This window comes from Ambystoma mexicanum, chromosome 6p (genome assembly GCF_040938575.1).
Source record: "Ambystoma mexicanum isolate Mex_15411 chromosome 6p, UKY_AmexF1_1, whole genome shotgun sequence".
Lineage (NCBI taxonomy): Eukaryota > Metazoa > Chordata > Amphibia > Caudata > Ambystomatidae > Ambystoma > Ambystoma mexicanum.
The window spans coordinates 1,267,106,740-1,267,127,620 of NC_090935.1; the positions used below are offsets into that span (position 1 = coordinate 1,267,106,740).

Here is a 20,881-nt window from a genome sequence, read left to right on the forward strand (position 1 = left end):
AGGCCTCATGGCTTCCATTTTGGCCCAACATAGTCTCAAGCTTTACCCTTGCCACAATGGGGATTTTGAGGGTGCTAGGTGCTTGTTTTTGACTGGGATGCCAAAGGATTCTCACCCAGGGGGTGCATGCTATGTTTAGGCCTCATGGCTTCCATTTTAGCCCAACATTTTAGACGGCTAAAAATGCACCTTGGTATCCATGAATACGCAGGGCACCCCTTTTGCCACCTGTATTCTGTTCTGTTATCTTAATTATTTGACTAACTTTTAATTGCTTGTATAATCTGGTTAGGGTATTTCTGTCAACCAACACAGCCATACAAATGGAAATGGATGAAAGGCCCCCTCGAGGAAAAGGAAAGAAACGAGGACCTTACAAAAAATGGATTGCACTGTTTTCTCTATTCTGTGCATTCATACTTTACACTCTCTGGCTCTTAAAGCAAGACCTGTATGACAATTATGCAATTCTAATACTGGTTTTATGTGTGGCTGCAGAAGGAACATTTCATCGTAGAAACTGATTCTTCAAACACTGTATGTGGAACATCCAAGAAGGCGATAGAAGACCATGCCAAGACTTTTAATAGAGCAGATGACCTTTTCTTCCTAGGTACATTATAACCATTCCAAATGTATGTTATAGTATTTTATTGCACATAACCACAAAACACTGTTATTGATACATTCAGTTAAAAAACTCACTGCACACAAACAGCTATTGGTAGTCTGTAACGCTTACTCCTTGGTCCACTTATAATAAATGATCTGAATTGATAAACTAATTTAAACTGATGCTAGCTGATTCTCATACAAATAACACAAGTTTACTATTTCTATTTATACCTATGCACAACCCAATTTTTACTAGTTGAATTAATCAATTTGTCCTGTGAGTGACCCGCTATTGCATTGCATTGCATTGCAGATCCTTCTACCGCATACTGTGAAGAGCAACACACCCAAATTGAAGAGAACATCATTGGTAGAAGCACACACACAGCTCCCATTAGTGTCTCTGAGGAAATGGACGAGAGTGACTGTACAACCTTACCAGATTCTACACCACAAGCAGATGAAGACATGACTGACACTATGTGGAATGAGTTATGTGGCACCCTGATGGGTGAAATGAATGGGCATGTTCATGATTCTGGTCATGATTCTGAGCATAGTTCTGGTTTGCAGGTACTTGCCGATCAAATTGGATACACCATTCAAAATGATTATGAAGAAGTTCAAGTACAAGCTGATGAAACGCTACCCTCAGATGAAAAACAACCTATGTTTGAAGGGTCAACCAGGTGTTTGGGAGTGGTTGTTCTACTAGTTTGTTGCTTTATGATTCGTTTTCGTTTGAGTGATGAAGCTGCTAACTACATGCTTAATCTTATTTACCTACTTCTTCCACCCAGTAACAGAATGATACGAACAATGTATCATCTTCAAAAATACATAAAGGGTTTTGTTAAAGCCCCCATTATTAATTACTACTTTTATGTCCAGTGAAAACATTTCACATAACTTGTACTGAAGTAATTGAATTTTTGGCAGAAGTGAAAGAATAGCGCTATATATGCAATTTTTCTTTTTTGGAAAAATTTTGGTTGGACATGATTTCATTTTGGAATCATTGAAGTAATCCTGTTTCAGTCGCTTATCTTGCCAGCTCACATTGTCTTCGGGAAGTGTATAGACTGCCAGTCGAAGCCTTATTCAAACATATGATTGGGATCACTCCAAGTTTGTAGTAGTGTGGGGCCTGAGTAATCATTTTAGACCGTACTCCTCGCTGTACTCATGCAGAACAGTAGTCATTGCGTGATAGGCACCAATGTAAAATGAGTGCACTGATTACTGTCTAACAAATGTTAAGGTTGGATAATTGTGGCTTAATTTGGGCTCCATGGCAAGTTCTACCAATATGTGTCTTGAATCACATGGATTTGGTTTGGAAGGGTGCATGATGACTAATTAAAATGACTATTTTTGACTATAGAATGTACTTAGCGGTGAATTCCCATACTTATGCGTTAGTCACTTATTACTGCAAGAAAACTATTTCTGTGGCATGTATGCTTTTTAAGTGTGATTCCTGGTCAATGGTTCAGCACTTTTACATTGGGTGTTGCAATTTAAATGATCATATCCATATTATGCTTTTTACATGCAATTAAAACTGATGCCAAACAGATGTGCTTAGCAAAGCATTAAAAAATCATTCAGCACAAGTGCAATTAAGCAAAAGCTGAAAGACTATCCGTATTAGACCGCAAATCATCCTACAAACTCTGTGATTAATCAGTAAGCCATCCCCAAATCATCAAGAACAAACATGTTTCATGACGATGCTCTTGACAGTAGGTCATCCCAGAATCATCCCCAAATCATCAGGGACAAACATGCTTGTCAAGTAATCAGCAGGTCATCCCAGAATCACCGGGGCAAACCTGTCGATGCTCTTGAAGTAATCGGCAGGTCATCCCAGAATCATCCCCAAATCATCATGGTGATGCTCTTGAAGTAATCGGCAAGTCATCCTAAAATCATCAGGAACAAAGAGTTTTCTAAAATAGGGATGATGTTAGCATCATCAGCAAGTCATCCTAAGCTCATCCCCAAATCATCATGGTGATGCTCTTGAAGTAATCGGCAAGTCATCCTAAAATCATCAGGAACAAAGAGTTTGCTAAAATAGGGATGATGTTAGCATCATCAGCAAGTCATCCTAAGCTCATCCCCAAATCATCACCCACCATTCTGAGACATTTGCTGATGACTTTAACAGCATGATGACTTCTGATGATGTGGGAATGACTTCTAATGCCATTTTCATGTTTATCTGTGTTTGATGGCAGTTACTAGTGGCGGTGGCTCTGTGTCAATGTTTTTCGCTTTGCAGCGCCGTCAATCCAGATCCATCCGATGTTTCCGCTGCACGTCTTTAACTCCATTATCCTCACGTGTTCTCTGCGTTTATTCCTCTGTATTCGCCCATTGCACCAAACCTCTGGCATTACTTCGTGTCAGCTTGGGGTCGCGGAGGTCGTTTCGCTTACGGGTGGTTGTATGCTCCCGTTCTCGGCACATCTAGCTTCTGCAGCGCACTCGTTAGGCGCTTCTAGCGGGGGAGTCTGTCACCTACTCCGTGCCCCCAAAGCAATCCCATGCACCTGCAGTTTCTTAGCGCTACGTTACGGACTGCTGCACTGCGTTGTACTTCCAACGCCCTGCCAGGTATGTTCCTGCTGCTTAGCTTTCAGGCACCATTACAAAGACGCGCCGACTCCTCTTTTCTCCAGCGGCGCTCTCAGCATTCGCGGTCCTCACTTCAAAGGGCTCCTTTGTTTGAGCTCACCGCCATTTTGTTGCTAGCTTCACGGCATCCAACAGAGGCAACAAAGTTGCATAACTTTTGATGTGCTGCTTCGATCTCCTTGCTAGAACAGACATTCGGGTCCCCATATGTTCATGTTTGTTCTGGTTAACTTTTCGTGCTGGAATCGCCATACAAACTGCACGCGCACCTTTGGATTGGCTTTCAGATCACAGAGCTTTCCCAGGAAAAGCAGCCTAGTCCATGGCTGCCAAGCTACGCGCCCCGGAAGAATTTACATTTTATAATGTTTTTCTTGCAGCGTGAATGATTTATCTTTTGCCATAGCCGATACTTAGAAACAATGCATTGACAATTGCGTCTGCTGGTTAGGTTAAGCTAAACTAACAAGGTAGACTATACGATATTGATCACCTTTGAATCTAACAGAAAACAGTAATTCTTAAAGTCATCTCAGGACTAAGACAACTGGCTGGATTTGAATGACTTAACTGCATCTGGCAGTGGTAATAAAGTTGATAATTGTATGTTGAAGGACTGGATTTGACTGCTTTTTGGGAAAAGGGTTCTAGCATATTATTTACAAAGTGCATTTTGAATAATGCCCTTTAGAGATGTAGCTCTAGCTCCTGTACTACCCAATGCCCTCACAACATTTTGAAGGAGCATATTTCAGTCATGTACAACACAAAGCATACTCCTGACGGTGCCGAAACAAGTATGAGTCACTTGAGTTACTATTGAAGATGAACGTAACATGAAATTAACGACTAGCTTTCGTTGCTGAACTAACTGAAACAGAGCTGACATGCCAAAACAAGCAATGCTTGTGAAATAACTACTCTATAATCACCAATTGCAGTTTAGACCATACAGGGGTCCCACATCAATAACAGATGTTCATGTTTACCTAGGTAATGGCAAGCAACACTCTAATTCTTCCCTAACCCATCAACATCCTATGATCCATCTGACGACTAGGTTTCCCACCAAGGGAAAGTACCACAGACAAGAATCCAGAACATCCTTGGAACTGGATGTGCTTTCATGCCAGAAGGAACCGAACAGCGTTTAGCGTTTTGCAGCCCAACAACTTAATTTTTGGAGGCATAGTGTATAAGGGATCAGCCTTCTCTCTACTCCTATTAAACACATAAATGCACCCATTTGATATGAGCTCCTATTCCTCGTATATGTTGTTGACACCAAGATCCAGCTCAGTATCAGGAGAGGTTGTGGTTATCTGCTGGACCAATTCTGCATCCCGCAGTGCCAGGCATGAATTAGCAAACTATTCTTAATAGCTTCTTATGTCTAAATGGGTCATAAACAAATAACCTTCTCATTAGTAATATCACTAACCAAAACATACCTTTTATCTGAGCCACTGCTTTACGACAAGGGTTTAGCACCTTAAAACGCAGCCCATGACAATGCAGTCACACAGTGCTCATTCACGGATCCTTTACTTGGGCAAACCAATTTTGTTCTTCACACCTGAGTCCTGTGGACTGTTGAAACATTTTGTAAAACGTTTAACTTGGGTCTGCTGTTTCAAGGAAGTTTAAATAAAGAAAATGGCACTTAATCTTAACATATTGTTAGCAAACTGTTTGAAAGGACTCCATCAAACCTGTTGTGACCCAACCACACTCTCAGCAGCTCATTAAATCGTAATCCTTTGTATGACTCCTGTTCTTATAATGCAATGTTCTGCTTCAGACCTAGCTCAAGGAGCGACCCATGATGTCAAAACATGTATTAGTCAAATAAATGTACCATAGTTCCAAGTAAAAACATAAAATACATTTTTCATCTAGATAACACGGCACATCCCTCACTTGTTCATGGCACAGTAATGCGCTTATTCACCTTTCTCATCCCTGTGTCTGTTATGCCATGTATTAAGTGTCCACTAGCATGACATTCAGTCGGTAAGTGTAGTCGCCAATCCATGGCTTCTAACAGCATCCTGACATAGCACCTTATAAATAGCCAACTTTTAGCAAGTAAATACATTAAATGCCCTATGTTTATTGTCTTTAACACTAACCACAAAGGTCCAGTATGTTTTCCATGGTATTTCTAAGGAGTGTTGGTGGTTGTTGTAGGAATAAGAGGGAGTAGGAAAGCAAGCATTGATCTATTGCAAACATGTGGATTTGTGTAATGGAAGGACCAATACGTAAACATGTAATTATTTTCGCCTTGAAAATCAAATGATATTCTTTGTAAACTTTTTTGTAGTAAAATAAATACTCATACCATTTATTTGCAGCACCTTGCAACTTTTTCAATTAGAGAGCTGTTAGATTATATCTTTAGTTGGGGAGAATGTAATGACATTGTGAAGTTCAGTGCAGCAATCCATACAGGGAGCATGTCATGGTTATGGTGATGCATGCGTGTGAGAGGGAGTGTATTAACAAAACAATGCTTTCTATCTCACTAGGGAATGGTGGTTCTGAGTCTCTTCTTAGCAATATTTCTGAAGCACAATCTGTTGAAACAGAAGAGAAGGGAACATCTACAGAAGTGCAAAGAATTAAAACCGAAGACAAACAAATTGCTCCTGAAATCCATAAAATTAAAACTGAAGAGACAGACATGATGGATTGTATTCAAGCATTCCCTATTCTTCAGGAAGTGTCTGACTCACTGTTTGCTCCTGCTAGTTGCGAAAAACTAGAAAATGTGGTGAAATCGGAGGAGGATTCAAGACAGCCTGTCTCATGTCAAAGGACTAATGGGTGCATTCTCTCGGAGGCACAGCACTATGAAAAAGAAGAAAGCAGCAGCGATTCATCAGAGGAAGACTGCAGTGACCTTGATGTCACTGACGGTGATCTGGACACTGAAAAGGTAGCAGGCAATAAAAACGTAAAGCCAGCATTTGACAAAACAATTTGCATGCATTCTTTTCCTCGCAGTTTCTTTCAAATATGTCACTTTTAGATCTAAGGAAACGCATGGTGAAATGTGTAGCAATGTTTTTGCATCCCATTATTCAATCGAGTGATGTCGGCAGCCCAACAACGATCTGCTAAGTAAGTTGGCTGTTGTTGATCACTGGAATTGCAGCTGTGTTAAAACACTCCTGACATATGTGCTTTCGACCGGTTCCCTCCTGCAATGTTGTGTAAGTTAGTGGCACAGAATTTCAGACTTGCTGGTAATTGGGTAGCACTTAGCGTTCATCATCTGACTAGTTTTTGATTGAGTGTTATTACAAATGTCATTGGGAACCCCTCTTATGGGGTTCTCATGTACAGGATGTGTTGGGCAGCAATATGCTATATTGTTTGAGGGTCTGTTCTTTGGGTGAAAAATCAGGTGGAACCACTTGGAGGACATTTGTGGCTATATTTAATGACCACCAAAGATAAAGAAGAGTCCCGGTAGCAAGGGGCAGATGTCAGAAATGGCGGGGGATTAGGAAAATTGGTTTGGTAAAAAAGTGGAATTGCAAGAGGGGTTTTTACTACCGCAGTGAATGATGGGAGTCAGAGGAAGTTGTGCTCATTTAATAAAAGATGGTTTTGAGGAGGTACTGGAGGAAAATTGGCATGGGCATGAGGCACTGGTATGAAGATACACTGAGGAAAACAGCTGGTAAAAATAAGGACAGTGCGTAATATCCTTTAGTGGGGGAAAAGAGAGTAGAGTATGGGGTGTTAGCCCCAACTCCTTTTATAATGGTCAAAACAAATTACAACTTAAAATACCCACACAGCTGTAGTTTAGTCAGTGGTTTTTGGTCTCGTTTGAGCTGCAAAGGTCTTAAAGCAGAACCCCTGCTCAAGCCAGATCTTCGCTGAGCTCACCCTTTACCAGACTTCTGCGTTAACGCATATGGATCATTCCCACCTTTGACAATTTAGTCAGTGTTGAGCTCCTGTTACCTCAAGAAAATTGGGCCTGTTAATTGTCTTTTGTCTACCCTTATCTCCATTCTAGCCCAACTCAGATTGTACACCTGCTTGCTGTCAGCTAACCAGTCCACCCCTCTGATCACCTACCTAACCTCTCTCCAATGTGCTGGACCCTTTCTTCATTTTCATCACTTGACTATTTCTTCTACCCTTTATAATGCTACCTCCTTCTGCCTACTCTTTTCCTTGCCCTGTGTGCCTTTTCTTGTAGACTTCAGCCTCAACTTGGTTTTACTTCTGCTGCACTCTATGGCCTCCCCATCTCTCTCCCCTTCTCCTGTGCACCCTAACCGCTCAAACACGACACTGCCATTCTCCCAGGGTATCGAAACAAATCTATCCCTCTCACCTACTGCAGAACACCTGCTCCTGTCCCCCACCTCATATCGCTCTTTCACTTGGCCTCTGGAATTCACAATCCCTCTGCAACAAGTCTTCCTTTGTCACTGACCACTTTGGCATTAATCACTCATTTTTCAGTTCTTGCTATCACAAAAACCTCACAACCCTACTCTGCTACCATAGCAGTACTCCACAGTGACTCTGCTACCTTCTCCCACTCTCCCAACCTGTTGGGAAGAGTGGCAGTGTGTGGTTCCTTATCAATAAGGTGTTTTGTTTGCTTTGAAGGACCGCTCTGTTGTGCGAACGCTTACCACTGCCTGCAGCATTCTATCCAGGAACAGCACTGCAAGCTGAGCTCTTGCTGGATCAACTCTGCTTCCTGTAAGAGGCGGACCTCGTTGCGGTCACGTGTCTAATCACATGACTTTTTCCCAGCATTTATTGCCGGCCCAACTACCCTTGCAGCGTTAAGCCCTGTAGACACTAAGGGCTGGAGCCGCTGTTTTGCTGTTTGGTTGTGACTTGTCCTTGTACAACGGGCTTGTGAGTACACCAGTTTAAGGTCTTACGCTTCTTCATCTGCTTAATACTCAATAGTAATTAGGGTAAGGGGGGAGAGTCGGACTCTGGCAGCTCCTCGAGCTGTCGGGCGTTCCTTACCCTATTACTGGGAGCTTCTTAAGATCTTTGCTGTCTAATGGTTCTCTTTTATTGACTGACCTTTTAAACAGATATTACAATTGATAAACTTGCTGCTATACTCAGTTCCGATTTTTATCCCTATTTTTGAAGGAGATCCATATTTATTGTATTTTATCATAGTGTTTTAAACTATTTTTTGTGCTATTTCATGTATTTTTGCTAATCTTTGTATTCAGTGCATTTTATACATTATTTTTTTTAAATTTTTTTTGTATTGGCTACAGATCCTATCTTTAGGAGTTCCTCTACTCTATTATCAATAAATTTTTCTTTAACTGTTTATCCCCACGGTTTTTTGCCTTAGTCCGTCTGTGACCTACACCGGTTTGAATGACACCTAAGGGACTTAGGAGCCAGGTAGCTTTGGAGGCCTCTCTGGATTCTATTCCCCCGTAGTGGTGGCTCTTTCTCCTTCCTCAATGGATGGTATTCCATCAGGAAAACCCATCTCTATTTCTTTGTGCAAGTCACAACATACAATAGTAGATACTCTGGAAGATTGTGTTTCCAAACAATGTATGGCTCATGCCCAAATTCATTCGCAAGAAAGGACTGATTTATTTAACCTGATGGGTATTACTCCACGCACTCTAGCCAATAATAGCTGCATCTTCACTGGAAATCAAGATATTTCAATAGATACACAGGAGGATCGTCTGGCGGCTACTACTATAGCCTCAAATTTGGAGGAAGGGGGCAGCCTACTTAGGGCAAAGATACACACTGATCACTTCAATGTTAGCACAGTGAATTCTGTGCACCAAACCCCCGTTCCACTCCAACCTAGGCTGCCTTTACCTGCCTTAATGTCGGATGATTCTGTTATGAATGCTAATGAATCTTCTGCTCTTTCTAAAGAGTCTTTTGTGCAACAATAGCCTCCAGCAGAGGCTGATCGGAATTGTGGTACTTCTGGTATTAACATATCAACTGTGGCATTTTCCTCTGGTAAGGAGGTTAACCATACTTCCTCTATTCATGTTACTCTCTCTGCTACACCTGTGGGCATTGCCAACATTCCCATAGTGAAACTCCTCTTACAAGACCTTTGATTCATTCCCCTAAAATAAAACCTCACACTGGTTCTCAGAGTAAACCTATCCAAGGGAAAAAAAATTCTAATTTTTTTGGAAAAAGGACAGCCACTAGTACCCTTATCAAACCTCCGCTCTCAGTCTTATCAGTGGCCACTTTGGATCATACACATCTGGTGGATGTAGTAAAGAAGTTGGACACTGAAGACCCTGGAGACAATTATATTGATGATATTAGTATCATAGAGTTTACAGATAAGGCAATAGCAGAGAGTCATTTGGATCCTAACTCCATTAACACAAATAATGTTACTCAGCAAACCTGTGATGCCTCCTATGGGGGCTCTCCTTCGGAACTCACTGATTTTATTGATGAGTATACTGAGAAGCAAAATTGGCTTCGGGAAAGGGGTTTACTTCTAGACTTACAAAAGGATCATGCTAGCCAGTCTGTTATGCACCACACACTTAAAGAGGCAGATGACAGAATAAAATTAACTCAACCCACTTTATCCGCATTGAAAATGGTTCTTAGTTCTTTTGTGAGTCTTTATGACAATATATGGTCAGAGGTAAGATCACACTCTCTCTTACTCTCTGAAATCTATAACAGGCTGGAAGGTCTGGATAGATTTGAAGAATTGGTAAAAATTATTAAGGAAGAACATCCCTTAATAACAAAACAGTCTTCAGACTCTGTTCTCTCTACTCATCTGACTACGGAAGTACCTTCGGTCAAGATACCTTTAAGTGTTCAAACGGCTACTTTCCCAGGGGACCCCATTAATAGGGCCTCAGGAACTTCCTCTCATGGTTTGGACAGGGGGATCTCCCATCAACTCCCCATGATCTCCCCTATGAAGGCTGAGGCTACACAAGCGGGTTATACCTCTGATGTAGATCCCGCTATTACTTCCACAAAAGTAATTACCAAACTACTAGTAGAGAAAGCCCTAGAGGAGTCGATCTCTACATTTTTAAGCCCACTTCCTAAGGGTCTATCCTCAGAACCTACCATTCAAGTAATGGCTGAGTCAGTTAAGGGAAATAATATTGTTTCATTATTAGATTCTAAACCTGACTTTACCGTGGAAAAACTGGCTGATATTATCAACCTCACTAAGGCTTCGGCTCAGTCAAAGGGCTTTGCTCATACAGTTAAAAAAAAGCATAATCAACAAATAAAGAAAACAAAAAATCAGAAGAATATGAAACAAATAAATACTTATACTAATCAATTCTTTAAAACCCTTTTTTCGGCAGGTGCCCCTGTCTGTGCAACAATTCCCTCCCCTTCTAAGGGGATTACGAATCCGGTGGAATTAGCAGTACCTGTGACCGCTACTTCTATTGTAGTTACTGCTTCTGCTGGAGTAACTTCATTACCATCTGTTTCGGCTATACCTAGTCAGCCTGATCTTTTGGCACTTAGTCCTATACTAGGGGAGAATATTCCTGGGGTGGAGGTTGCCTCTACTGGGCAGATCGAGGAAACTTCTGTTACCTGTCTCCCAAAAACAGTTCTAACTCAACCGGAGCCTATAAACAATACCGCTCCAGTTATATTGGATCCCCAAACTGTATGTAAGCAGACAGAACCTGTTTCTGATACAATTCCCCTAACCACTCCTTGCAATGTTTCATCTACATTAGTTCCTACCGATCCTGAGCCTATTATTACTCTGTTATCAGCGAATTTGGTCAACCTCAACATGGTAAAACAACTATTTCAGGAGTTATTTACTACAAACTCATCTACTGGGGGGGTTCCTATTCCAGCTACGTGCTTGCCTAAGGATGGGGCCCCGAATAGCTTTTCTTCCACTATAGATAGCCTTCCTTCCTGTCACTCTGACGGTCATCTGACCAATACAGAGTCTACAACGGGGGCTAGTGTTACTGGATTTAGACCAGTGGAGGGCCTCTATGTTCCTAATTCCCTTAACGTAACTCAGTCTAAGGTGCCAAATGGAGGTTTAATTAATGGCCATCAAACCTCTTCCACCAGCCCTGAATTCTCTCAAAATGAGAATATTTCTCATTTGCCTGAAAGATTTCCGTTGGGACCATATACCTCTCAAAATAGGTCTATATTAAGGGGTGCTAGGGGCACTGATCTGGAAGCTGATTCGTTAAGTCAGTTTACTAAACGTATAACTGACTCTTTACCTCATCCCGTGGAGGCTAAAAATTCTCTTGATATTTTGCAGCTTACTAGCCTTTGGGGTCAGGATATGCCTACCTGTCTCAATCGTGGAAATATATTAAAAATGTTCCATCAACTTCCCTCTCTTTCACTCATTTCTTGTTATGATATGGAGAGGATTTTCTTTCCCATTAAGGGATGCGTAGATTTGAGCAATATTGTTCTGAAATCTAGACTGGTCTTAGAACTAATAATGGCTCAAAGGGATGGTTTAATGCAGCTTGGTTTTGAAGTAAATTTATTACACACTAATCATCCGCCTGGTAAATATGTAGGGGGTGAAGAGTATAGGGGAAACCTTACAATGGTGTACCATCCAGAAAGAATTCTGCAATATCAGCGGAGGCAATGTTTGCCCAGATTCAATGGAAACGATAGAAGCTGGGCTCAGGTTACCTCTGGTTTGTGGAAATTATCTTTCCTCTAAGTGCCCTGTTACATCTATACATGCTCCGGCCCTGAATAAGTTCATTTTTCTCTCCTGGCATTGTAGGGGAAGTATTCATCTTTTTACTAATACTCATACAGTACTTATGATTAGGGCTTCACATTGTTTCTTCTTACAAGAAACCTGGCTGCTCTCCCCACCCGTTGTCGATGGATTTGTTATTCATTCCCAAATTGCTAAATCCAGTTCAGGAGGGAGGGCCTCTGGGGGCCTTCTTATTGGAACTAGAGCCTCTTTTGGCTTTAGGAGCAAGGTTGTTGTGGATACGCCTTTTGGTATTCTGGCTTTGGATGTCCCTTCCCTTGATGGCCTGGTTAATATTCTTCTCATTAATGTATATTGGCATAAGGGCATTGCTGCACTTGAGTCGTTTTTGGAAAGTTTAACGGATCTAGTACTTACATGGAGATCTTTCTATCCCAGGGGGGAAGTTGATCTTGGCTGGAGATCTTAACTCTGACTGTTCCATTTCATCCGAGGCCAAATATGATGATCTGGCCTTGATTGGGGAGGATGATAATCGGCGAGGACAGAAATTTGATTGGGGTAAACTTTGGAATTTAGCCCTGGACTCGGTTGGGCTAACTTACCTTAATGGTTACTTTGATGCTACTCTTCCATCTCGTCCCACTTGGCATAGAGGTCTTTCAGTGTCTACTATAGATTATGTGTTTGTAGACCACTCCTAGTCTTTCTCGCCTAAGGTTGAGGTTTCTTTTAACCCATGGAGTGACCATGTGTCTTTGGTAGTTACTTTTCCCTCTCCCTTACCCATGAAGTTATTGCCCACTGGGGGCTCTTGTCATCTTAGATCAGTGGGACAAGGGACAGGGATACGTTGGTCACCTGCTAATATTAATCTTCTTAATTGTAAATTGATTTCCTTGTTTAATTATACTTCTCTTTCGTGGAAATTGGCAGTGTTTAACACTTAAAACGTTGACAGTTTTCTTGGTGCTCTCCATGGTAGTATCTGGGGTTCTCTTAGGAAAGGTTTCCCTAAATAATCCCACTCTCATAGGTTTGATCAGGAGTTGGCCAATGAAAAGGCACTTACTCGGAAACTTATTAGAGAGGTCCAAGTACTCAACATTGACTGGGATTATAAAAAAGCAAAAATTAAAACAATCACCAAAAATATAAAAATTATTGCAAATCTAGGGAATCTAGCCTGCTACAAAATGATGCGGAGTCTATGCTTAGAGTACTTGTTAAAAGAGATCTTAGGGCTTTTTGGGTCATTTTCTCTAGCCAAGATGATGTGATGGTGCCATTCCTGAGGATCAGTGGGTAGAGCACTACACTGAACTCTATGGCACAGGGGGAGAGGGGCTAGAACCTTGTACAACGGGGCAGAATGATTTAACTGTTCCTTGGGTCCCTCTCATTGACAATGAGATAATACTTGGTCTCATCGCCAGAGCTAAGACTTCAAGGGCCCCTGGGCCCAATGGTTTAATAAATAATACCTTTAAAGCGGAAACGGAAATTTGGGCAAAACTTTTATGTTTGTTATTCCAAGATATTGTTGTCTCTGGCAATGTTCCAACCAGTTGGCAGATGGCACATATTGTCCCCATCTTTAAGAGAGGCCAACGAACTTTGGTCAAAAATTACAGACCAATCTCTCTTATTGATGCGGACTGTAAACTCTTCGCCTCTATGCTTCTCTCCCATCTGACTGTCTGGATTAAGGAAAACCATATTCTCCAGAAGCAACCAACCGGGTTCAGGGCTGGCCATTCTACCAATCTCAATGGTTTTATTCTATCTGCCCTCCAAACCTCAACCTGGGCAAAATATGGTGCTTCTCTGTATGTTGCCTCAATTGATCTGTCAAATGCTTTTGACCTGGTAATTAGGTCAAGACTCTGGGGAAAGTTGTCAAAGTGGGGGATTCCCCCAGGTCTTTTATCCCTAATAATGGCAATGTATGAGAATTCCGGGGTCCATATTAGGATTGATCTTGAAGGCACTCTTTCCAGAAGGATTAGGACTCGTATCGGGGTTAGACAGGACTGTTCTTTAGCCCCATGCCTTTTTATCCTCTCTTGCTGATGTTGAGGAATTTCTTTGAAATTCAGGCATGGTTCATGCTAAATTGGGGGATCTTAGGCTCTCATGGTTGGCATATGCCAACGATTTTGTTTTTTTTGACCATACTAAAGTCGGCCTTCAGAGGCTCATATGCAAATTTGAAGAATATGCCACCCTTAATGGTTTCAAAATCAACACGTGTAAAACTGGTACTATGGTCTTCTCAAGGGGGAGAGAGGGGAACAAAAAAATCTGGAAAATTGGCGGGGAAAAAATAATCAGAGCACATAAAATTGTCTACTTGGGATTCCTTATTCTGGCTCAGCCATCAGCCATTGAATTAAGGCGTTCCCTAAGACATAAAATGCTCCCGCTTATTTCCCAATCGATTAAGCTTGATAATAAGTATGGTATATTCTCATTTAAGCCTATTGTTGATTTCTTTAAGGGTAAGGTGACCCCAAAACTAATCTATGGAATGGAACTGCATTATCTAGCCCTTTTGACCTTTTGGGATACACTTGAGGGTATTTATTGGAGGAAAATTCTGAAATTATCTAATAGTGTCCCAATAGTAGCTATAAGATACGAATTGGGCTTGGTCTCTCTGTGAGTTAGAAGTCTCTGGAGAGTCTTAACCCTTTTCTCTGCCTTGCTCTCTCTCAAACAGGACACCCTATATGTTGATGTGGATAAAACTCTTTGTAAACGGATCTTCAAACCGTAATCCATATCTTTCTAGTTTCCGTGATCTCTATGATAGGACGCTATCAGACCTCTCCACAGATAGGGAAACCCTGTTAACGAATCCCAATAAAGTCAAGGAATCTCTTTTTAGTGCTGATTGGAGCCACACGCTTGAAAAATTGCATGTCTATCCTTCTCTTAATGATTTACAATTTGACCATAAGAAGAGAGGTTGCCTGTCTTTTATATTGACTCAGTTCCCTAACCGTCATTATCGCTCACTTCTTCTTAAGCTTAGATGGAATCTCCTCCCCACCAAGGAAGTTCTTCATAGAAGGAAGGAGATTAGTGATTCAGATCTTATATGTCGGTTTTGTCATACTCCTGGGGTAATTGAATCTACTCTACATCTTTTTCTATATTGTACTGCTTTGAAAGGTCCTAGGGATCTTTGTCTAGGAAGATTCAATACCCTGGGTGTTTTAGGGGCAGAAAATCTCATATGGTCTCGGTGTCTTGCCATTTCTAATATTAAAGATGGTCTTGCTGTGGCTGGATTTATCAACTTTTTAGATTTGTATGCGCCTGCCCTTTGATTAAACTGTCTGATAATCTGTTTTATGAAACTGTTGTAATCTTACTGCTATTTCTTTAAGATTGATGTTATGTAAAGAGAAACTGCAAAATCATTTCATATTTTAACTTGCACTGAATGTATTTATTTAAATGATTTGTTATGTGTTTCTCATTTTTAAAAAGGGATAATTGGGTCTTTAAGTATCTTTTTAATATATTGAAATGTTTGTTACCTAATCTATTTGTAAAGGTTTCTTTTTGTAAACCATATACAATAAAAAATAAAAAAATAAGGGCCCTCAACATTGGCCGTCGACCCCGATCTAACATCACATCATCCTCTTTTCAATGTTTAACTTTTCAACGCCTCTTACTGTTCTGGCTCTCTATCTGACCCCCTGGTCTCTCAGCTCCTTCTTCCCTGATCTGCACCTTCTTGTTGAATCACTTCCTACCAACATCCACATTGCTATGCTGGCAGTCTTTAACCTTCCCTAGCCCTCTACGGCTACCTACTTTAAACTCTATTCAATCGTACCCGACCACTCCCTCCACAACTAGCCTGCCCACTCCGGGGCTCACAAAATCTACTAGCCCACTCGCATTCGCGAGGAGATTTTATGAAGGGCAAGTACCACTTGCATAGTACTCGACCTTGCTGGCAAGTATGGGGATGTTTTATTATCAATTTTATTTATAAAAAAAGTATGTTTACAATACATACGAATATCAATAACATCACATAACTTTGAGGATTAAAATATACATTATTCGGGGGTGCTGTTGAGCAGCATCGAAGATGCCGATCTGAGTGAGAGCTCCGGCCTCGACTATATCCTTTTTTCTGAATTATCCTTCTGGGTGCTGTGTAATGTCTGGGAAACCACTCACAAGTGTAGCTCAAAGGGTGAGGCTCCTGACGGCCGAAAAAGGTGCTGATCTACGAACTGGCAGTACCGTGTTGGCCGACGGAGATATTACTGTGCTGTAAGCACACCCGCCTTTTTTTGCTTGCACCGATGTTTGGTTCGGCGCACGGTCCAGCTGCTTCGACATACGCTTATGGAAACCGCGGAACCCTCAGTATGTATGCCCCTTGGCCGAGCGCTGCTGTGACTGGGTATGTGTTTTGGGCGTGGTCTTTGTAAGGATGGATAAAGACTTTGCTGTTTCTTTTTATCCAGCTCCTCGTCCGTGGTAGAGTGGAAGAGGTCTCCCTCTTCGAGCGGCCAGTCTAAAATGCGTTCCTGGACATCCGAGTTGAACTTAGTAGCATGGAGCCAGGCCGTTCTTCTCAGGTCCGTGGCAATGCAAATGGTCCAACAAGAGGTGTCGATGTGTGCCACGGTGGACTCCATGATGTCTTGTGCCATCATTTTGGCCTCTGCCAGTCCCGCCTTGAATCGTAATTGGCTCTGCGCCAGAAGCTCTGGGAGGAAGTCGGCAATTTCCCAGCTAAACCTCTGGTTAACGGCTGCCAGCGTGGCATCTGCGTTGGCTTGACGAAGATGCAGTGAAGCGTTGAAATAAAGTTTCTTTCCCGTACTCCTCCAAGATCTTCTCCTCCTTACCTAGCAGTGCCGCTGATGATGGGGCAGAGGAGGACTGAGGCTTGGAGTAGAATGATTCCGCAGCAATCACAGTAGAGTGCGCCTGAGGATGGGCCGATAGCAAGTGTGTATCCCCTCCATCTACCTGTACTTGGCATCCAGGTGTCGATTGACCGTCTGGACTGAGTGGGGCTTGAGCCAGCTCTTTTTGGCCACAGTGACCACATCCTTCTGCATCAGGATCCCCGTTCTAGCTGCGAAACGTAGCGTGAGGACTTCGGTGAGGACCCCCTCTGCTGGTTGCTCAACCTCGGGTTGAGGAAGGCCCAAGTACTCTGTGCTAGGGAGAATTCACATAAATGGCTGATTTCCCTTACCTAAAGAGTCCCCCAGCAGTTTTGCTGGATTTCTAGGATTTATTTCTTTCACCTTTTAAGAGTGTGAGCCTTTTTTTTTCCCCACTCTTACATGTGTTTTGATGTGTGTATTTTTACTGTTTGTGTGATCTTGGGCACTGGAGCCTCACCTACTCTATGTGCACCACTTTTTGTGTGCGTTACACAGCACCTTCAGTGAAGTGACACAGGGTTGTCTTTGCGACCTCCCATTGACTCAATTTTTCTGGGGCTGACTCCGGTCTCCCAGAAACATGTAAAGTTGCCATTAACTTTATATAGTCTCTTTAAACCACAGACCCAGTACACCGCATCTTACGTGGAGTATTGGAAAGGGTTAACTCTTATCCCTTTTTGTCTGTGCCTCTTGGAGCCTTGTTTCACTCCCTTAACTTTAAGACTTGGCTGGTGGCAGGGGTAACTATCCTAACTTTCCTACTGCAAATATCTTATATAAACGTGGTATTGTTCCAGGCTATTATAGTAGCCTCGAACATAAACCCGCTTGACCAAATACATTTTATTTTGGTTCTGGCTGGGTTTATTCTCCAGTTATTTTTGTTAAAGTTTTTCTCGTGTTTTTCTCTGCGCGCCAAACCGGGGAGGATTTGTTCGCTGTCTTTTCGCGGGCTTCTGAACAGAAGCCCTCCTTAAGGTGCCTGATAGTCTAGAGGGGCAGGATGTGACAGAGGGATCTTCGGACCCCTGCCATGGGTTGCCTTAGTAACCCAAGTCGCACTCTTGTCTGATTGGCTAAGGGGACTGGCCTTGCCAGGCCAGCCACCCTGCTGTGCGATTGACAGCCAGGGTGTATGAATGGGGGAAAACTGCATAAAAAGCAGGTCTCTGGGACTGGAAGAGCAGAGTCGCCACTGGAACGAAAGAACCAACGAGGAACTGGAAGAAGAGGACCCCTACCACGACTGAACCGCCCAGTGAAGCCCTGCTGCAGGCCTGAATCTCCAAATCCGACGACAGAGAAGATCCTCCAGGAAACTTCTTCCCTTGAGCTGGTGAGACCAGCCAGTTCGCCCAAACTGCAAGCCAGGACCCCTCCTCTGGTCGAATTCGCTGTACAGAGCTACAGTGGGCCGGAGTGTTGGGGAGAATTCTCCTTCTAGGGCTAATTTCCCTCACCTAGTGAGTCCCCCAGCAGCTTTGCTGGATTTCTGGAGTTTATTTTTTCCACCTGGTAAGAGTGTACATCCTTTTTCCACTCTTACATGTGTTTTGGCCTGTGTGTTGTTACTCATTGTGTAATCTTGGACACTGGCGCACACCACTCCAAGTGCCCCTGTTCTTGTATGGGTTACACAGCACCTTTAGTGTAGTAACCCAGGGTTGTCTTTTAGACTTCCCTCTGACTCCATTTCACTGGGGCTGACTACTGTCCCCCAGAGAAAGGTAAAGTTGCCATTTACTTTACATAGTCATTTTTACCACAAACCCAGTACACCCCATCTTACATGGAGTACTGGAAAGGGCTAATCTGTACCCCTTTTTCTGTCTGTACCTCCCTGAGCATTGTTTTGCTCTTTTAACATTTAGACTTGGCTGGTGGCAGTGGTATCTACCCTAACTTTTCTACCGCGATTGTATTAGATAAAAGTGGTACTGTTCTTGGCTATTATATTAGCCTCGAACATAAACCCGCTTGACCAAATCGTCTTTCTTTTGGCTCCGGTTGGGTTTATTCACCATTTCTTTTTGTTAAAGTCCTTCTTGTGTTTTACTTTGCATGGCAAACTAGGTTCGCCTTCTTTGTTCACCATCTTTTGGCGAGCTTCTGCAGAGAAGCCCTCCTCTTGGCGCCTGGGTGTCTAGGTGGGCTGAATGTGAGGGAGGGGTGTAGTCACCCCCTGCACAGGGTATCCTAGGAAACCCAAGTTGCACTTTGCCATGATTGGCTGAGGTGGTTGTCCCGGCTGGACAACCCCCCTGCTGCGTGATTGACAGCCAGGCTGTGTGAATGGGGGTTTTTGCGCATAAAAGGCAGGTCTCTTGGGCTAGTCAGAGTCGCCTCTGGAACGACAAGGAATCGAAGAGAATTGGAGAGAATGACGGCTGCTGCAACTACCCTGTCCCGGTGAAGCCCTGCTGCAGTCCTGAGCTATCTTCCCTTCGACGACTAAGAGGAGATCCAGTCCGGAGTCTTCTTCCCTTGAACCTCGTGGGGATAACCAGCTCATCTTCTTCAGCCAGAGATCTCCGCCGTGGTCGAAGTCGCGGCACACTGCTGTAGTGGTCGGATAGCCACCTGCTGAGCCTCTCCTGTTTTTAAGAAGCACACCTTTGCGTTGTCGCTGATGTCGGCTTCATCCCTGTGTGGTGCAGACCCCTTCAGACGTCCTCCTTCACAACGAACCTCAGGAATCGTGGGTCTGCGGGAAACCAACAGGAACAACTGCCAGGGCACCAGCTCATCGTGGGAATAAGGTACTGTGTTCTACTCGAGGAAACTGGGTGAATCCCTTTTCCTCATCCTCAAGGCTCGTCCTTGTCTTCCCTCCTTCTTATAACTTTTGCTTCCGAACATTGACAATATTCAAGTACTTTTTGGCTACACGGAATCGTGAACTGTCTAACGGTGTGATCTTCGGCACAGGCCTCCGGTGTCACCTAAACCTGGCTCCGACCCTTTGACTTTATAACTCCTGTTTCTGAGTGTTTCTCGATACTGTCTGCCTAACTTAAATATTGCCTGTGATTTTTGCCCCCAACTCCCTCTGAGTATCTCAGGTGCTAAGTGTGTTTTTGCCCCGCTAGCATTTCATGTCACGGATACGCGTTTATTTAGTAGACCGAACTGTCAAAAAGTGATCCGAACCGTATCCGCGGTATCGTGTTCTGTTCATAACACCGGTTCATTCAAACACAGGGTACTTACCTTGAGACTTACTGTACAAAGTGAATTGGTTAGTTGTAGTATATTTAACGTTTGGTTTTGTTTAAAGTTTAATAGAGGTGTTGTGTTTATAACTGATGGTTTAAAAATAAATGTACTTATATTTTTTACCTGAAACCTTGAGTCTCTGTTTGCTTGAGTCAAAGTAATTGTGGTCCCTTTGTGTAATCTCTGCTACTGCTCATATACTCTTGAGATAAGCCTGGCTGCTCTGCTACTGCTACCACTATAACTTAGTAGTACAGGCTTGTATCAAAGGTAAAACTTGTATTGCCACCTGTGGTCTTAATCAGGTGTAGTGGTCCCTAAGGGCACTGCACAGGATTCTGCCTAACACCGGATAGCCAGGAAGGTCGGACCCTGCTTGGGTTTTAAGGAGCACCCCTTTTATTCATTGATTTGTTCTGCTGCTGGCTTCTTCCCTGGGTGGCGCATGACCCTCCAGTCTTCCTACTTCGTGTCAGTCCGACAGTCGTTTCAGGAACCGTGAGCCTGCAGAAACCATCAGGAACATCCCCCTCAGCTACAGCGCCCTCTCCGTTTTAAGGTACTGTGCAAATCCAGTTGTCTGTTTCGGTCAGCCGCAGTGAAAGTGTTTGAAATCTTTCTCCAATCCGAGGGCTTGTCCTTCTCTTCTCTTTGAACTAACTTTTCTACCAACCAACCTCGTCCGGAATCTGTGCCACAAACATTACCGCAAACTACCCTGAACTGTGTGATCTTGAGC

At 42.9% G+C, this 20,881-nt stretch overlaps 1 protein-coding gene across 5 annotated transcripts in view; it reads left to right on the plus strand.

Moving 5' to 3' along the window:
* KDM4C (lysine demethylase 4C) overlaps window positions 1-20,881 on the plus strand; it is a 3,084,728-nt gene that overhangs the window by 1,707,863 nt on the left and 1,355,984 nt on the right. For all 5 annotated transcript variants that reach the window (XM_069625930.1, XM_069625928.1, XM_069625929.1 and 2 more), the window contains one exon: window positions 5,790-6,199. In XM_069625930.1, the coding sequence (XP_069482031.1) occupies window positions 5,790-6,199 (410 nt within the window). The remainder of the gene's footprint in view (window positions 1-5,789; window positions 6,200-20,881) is intronic.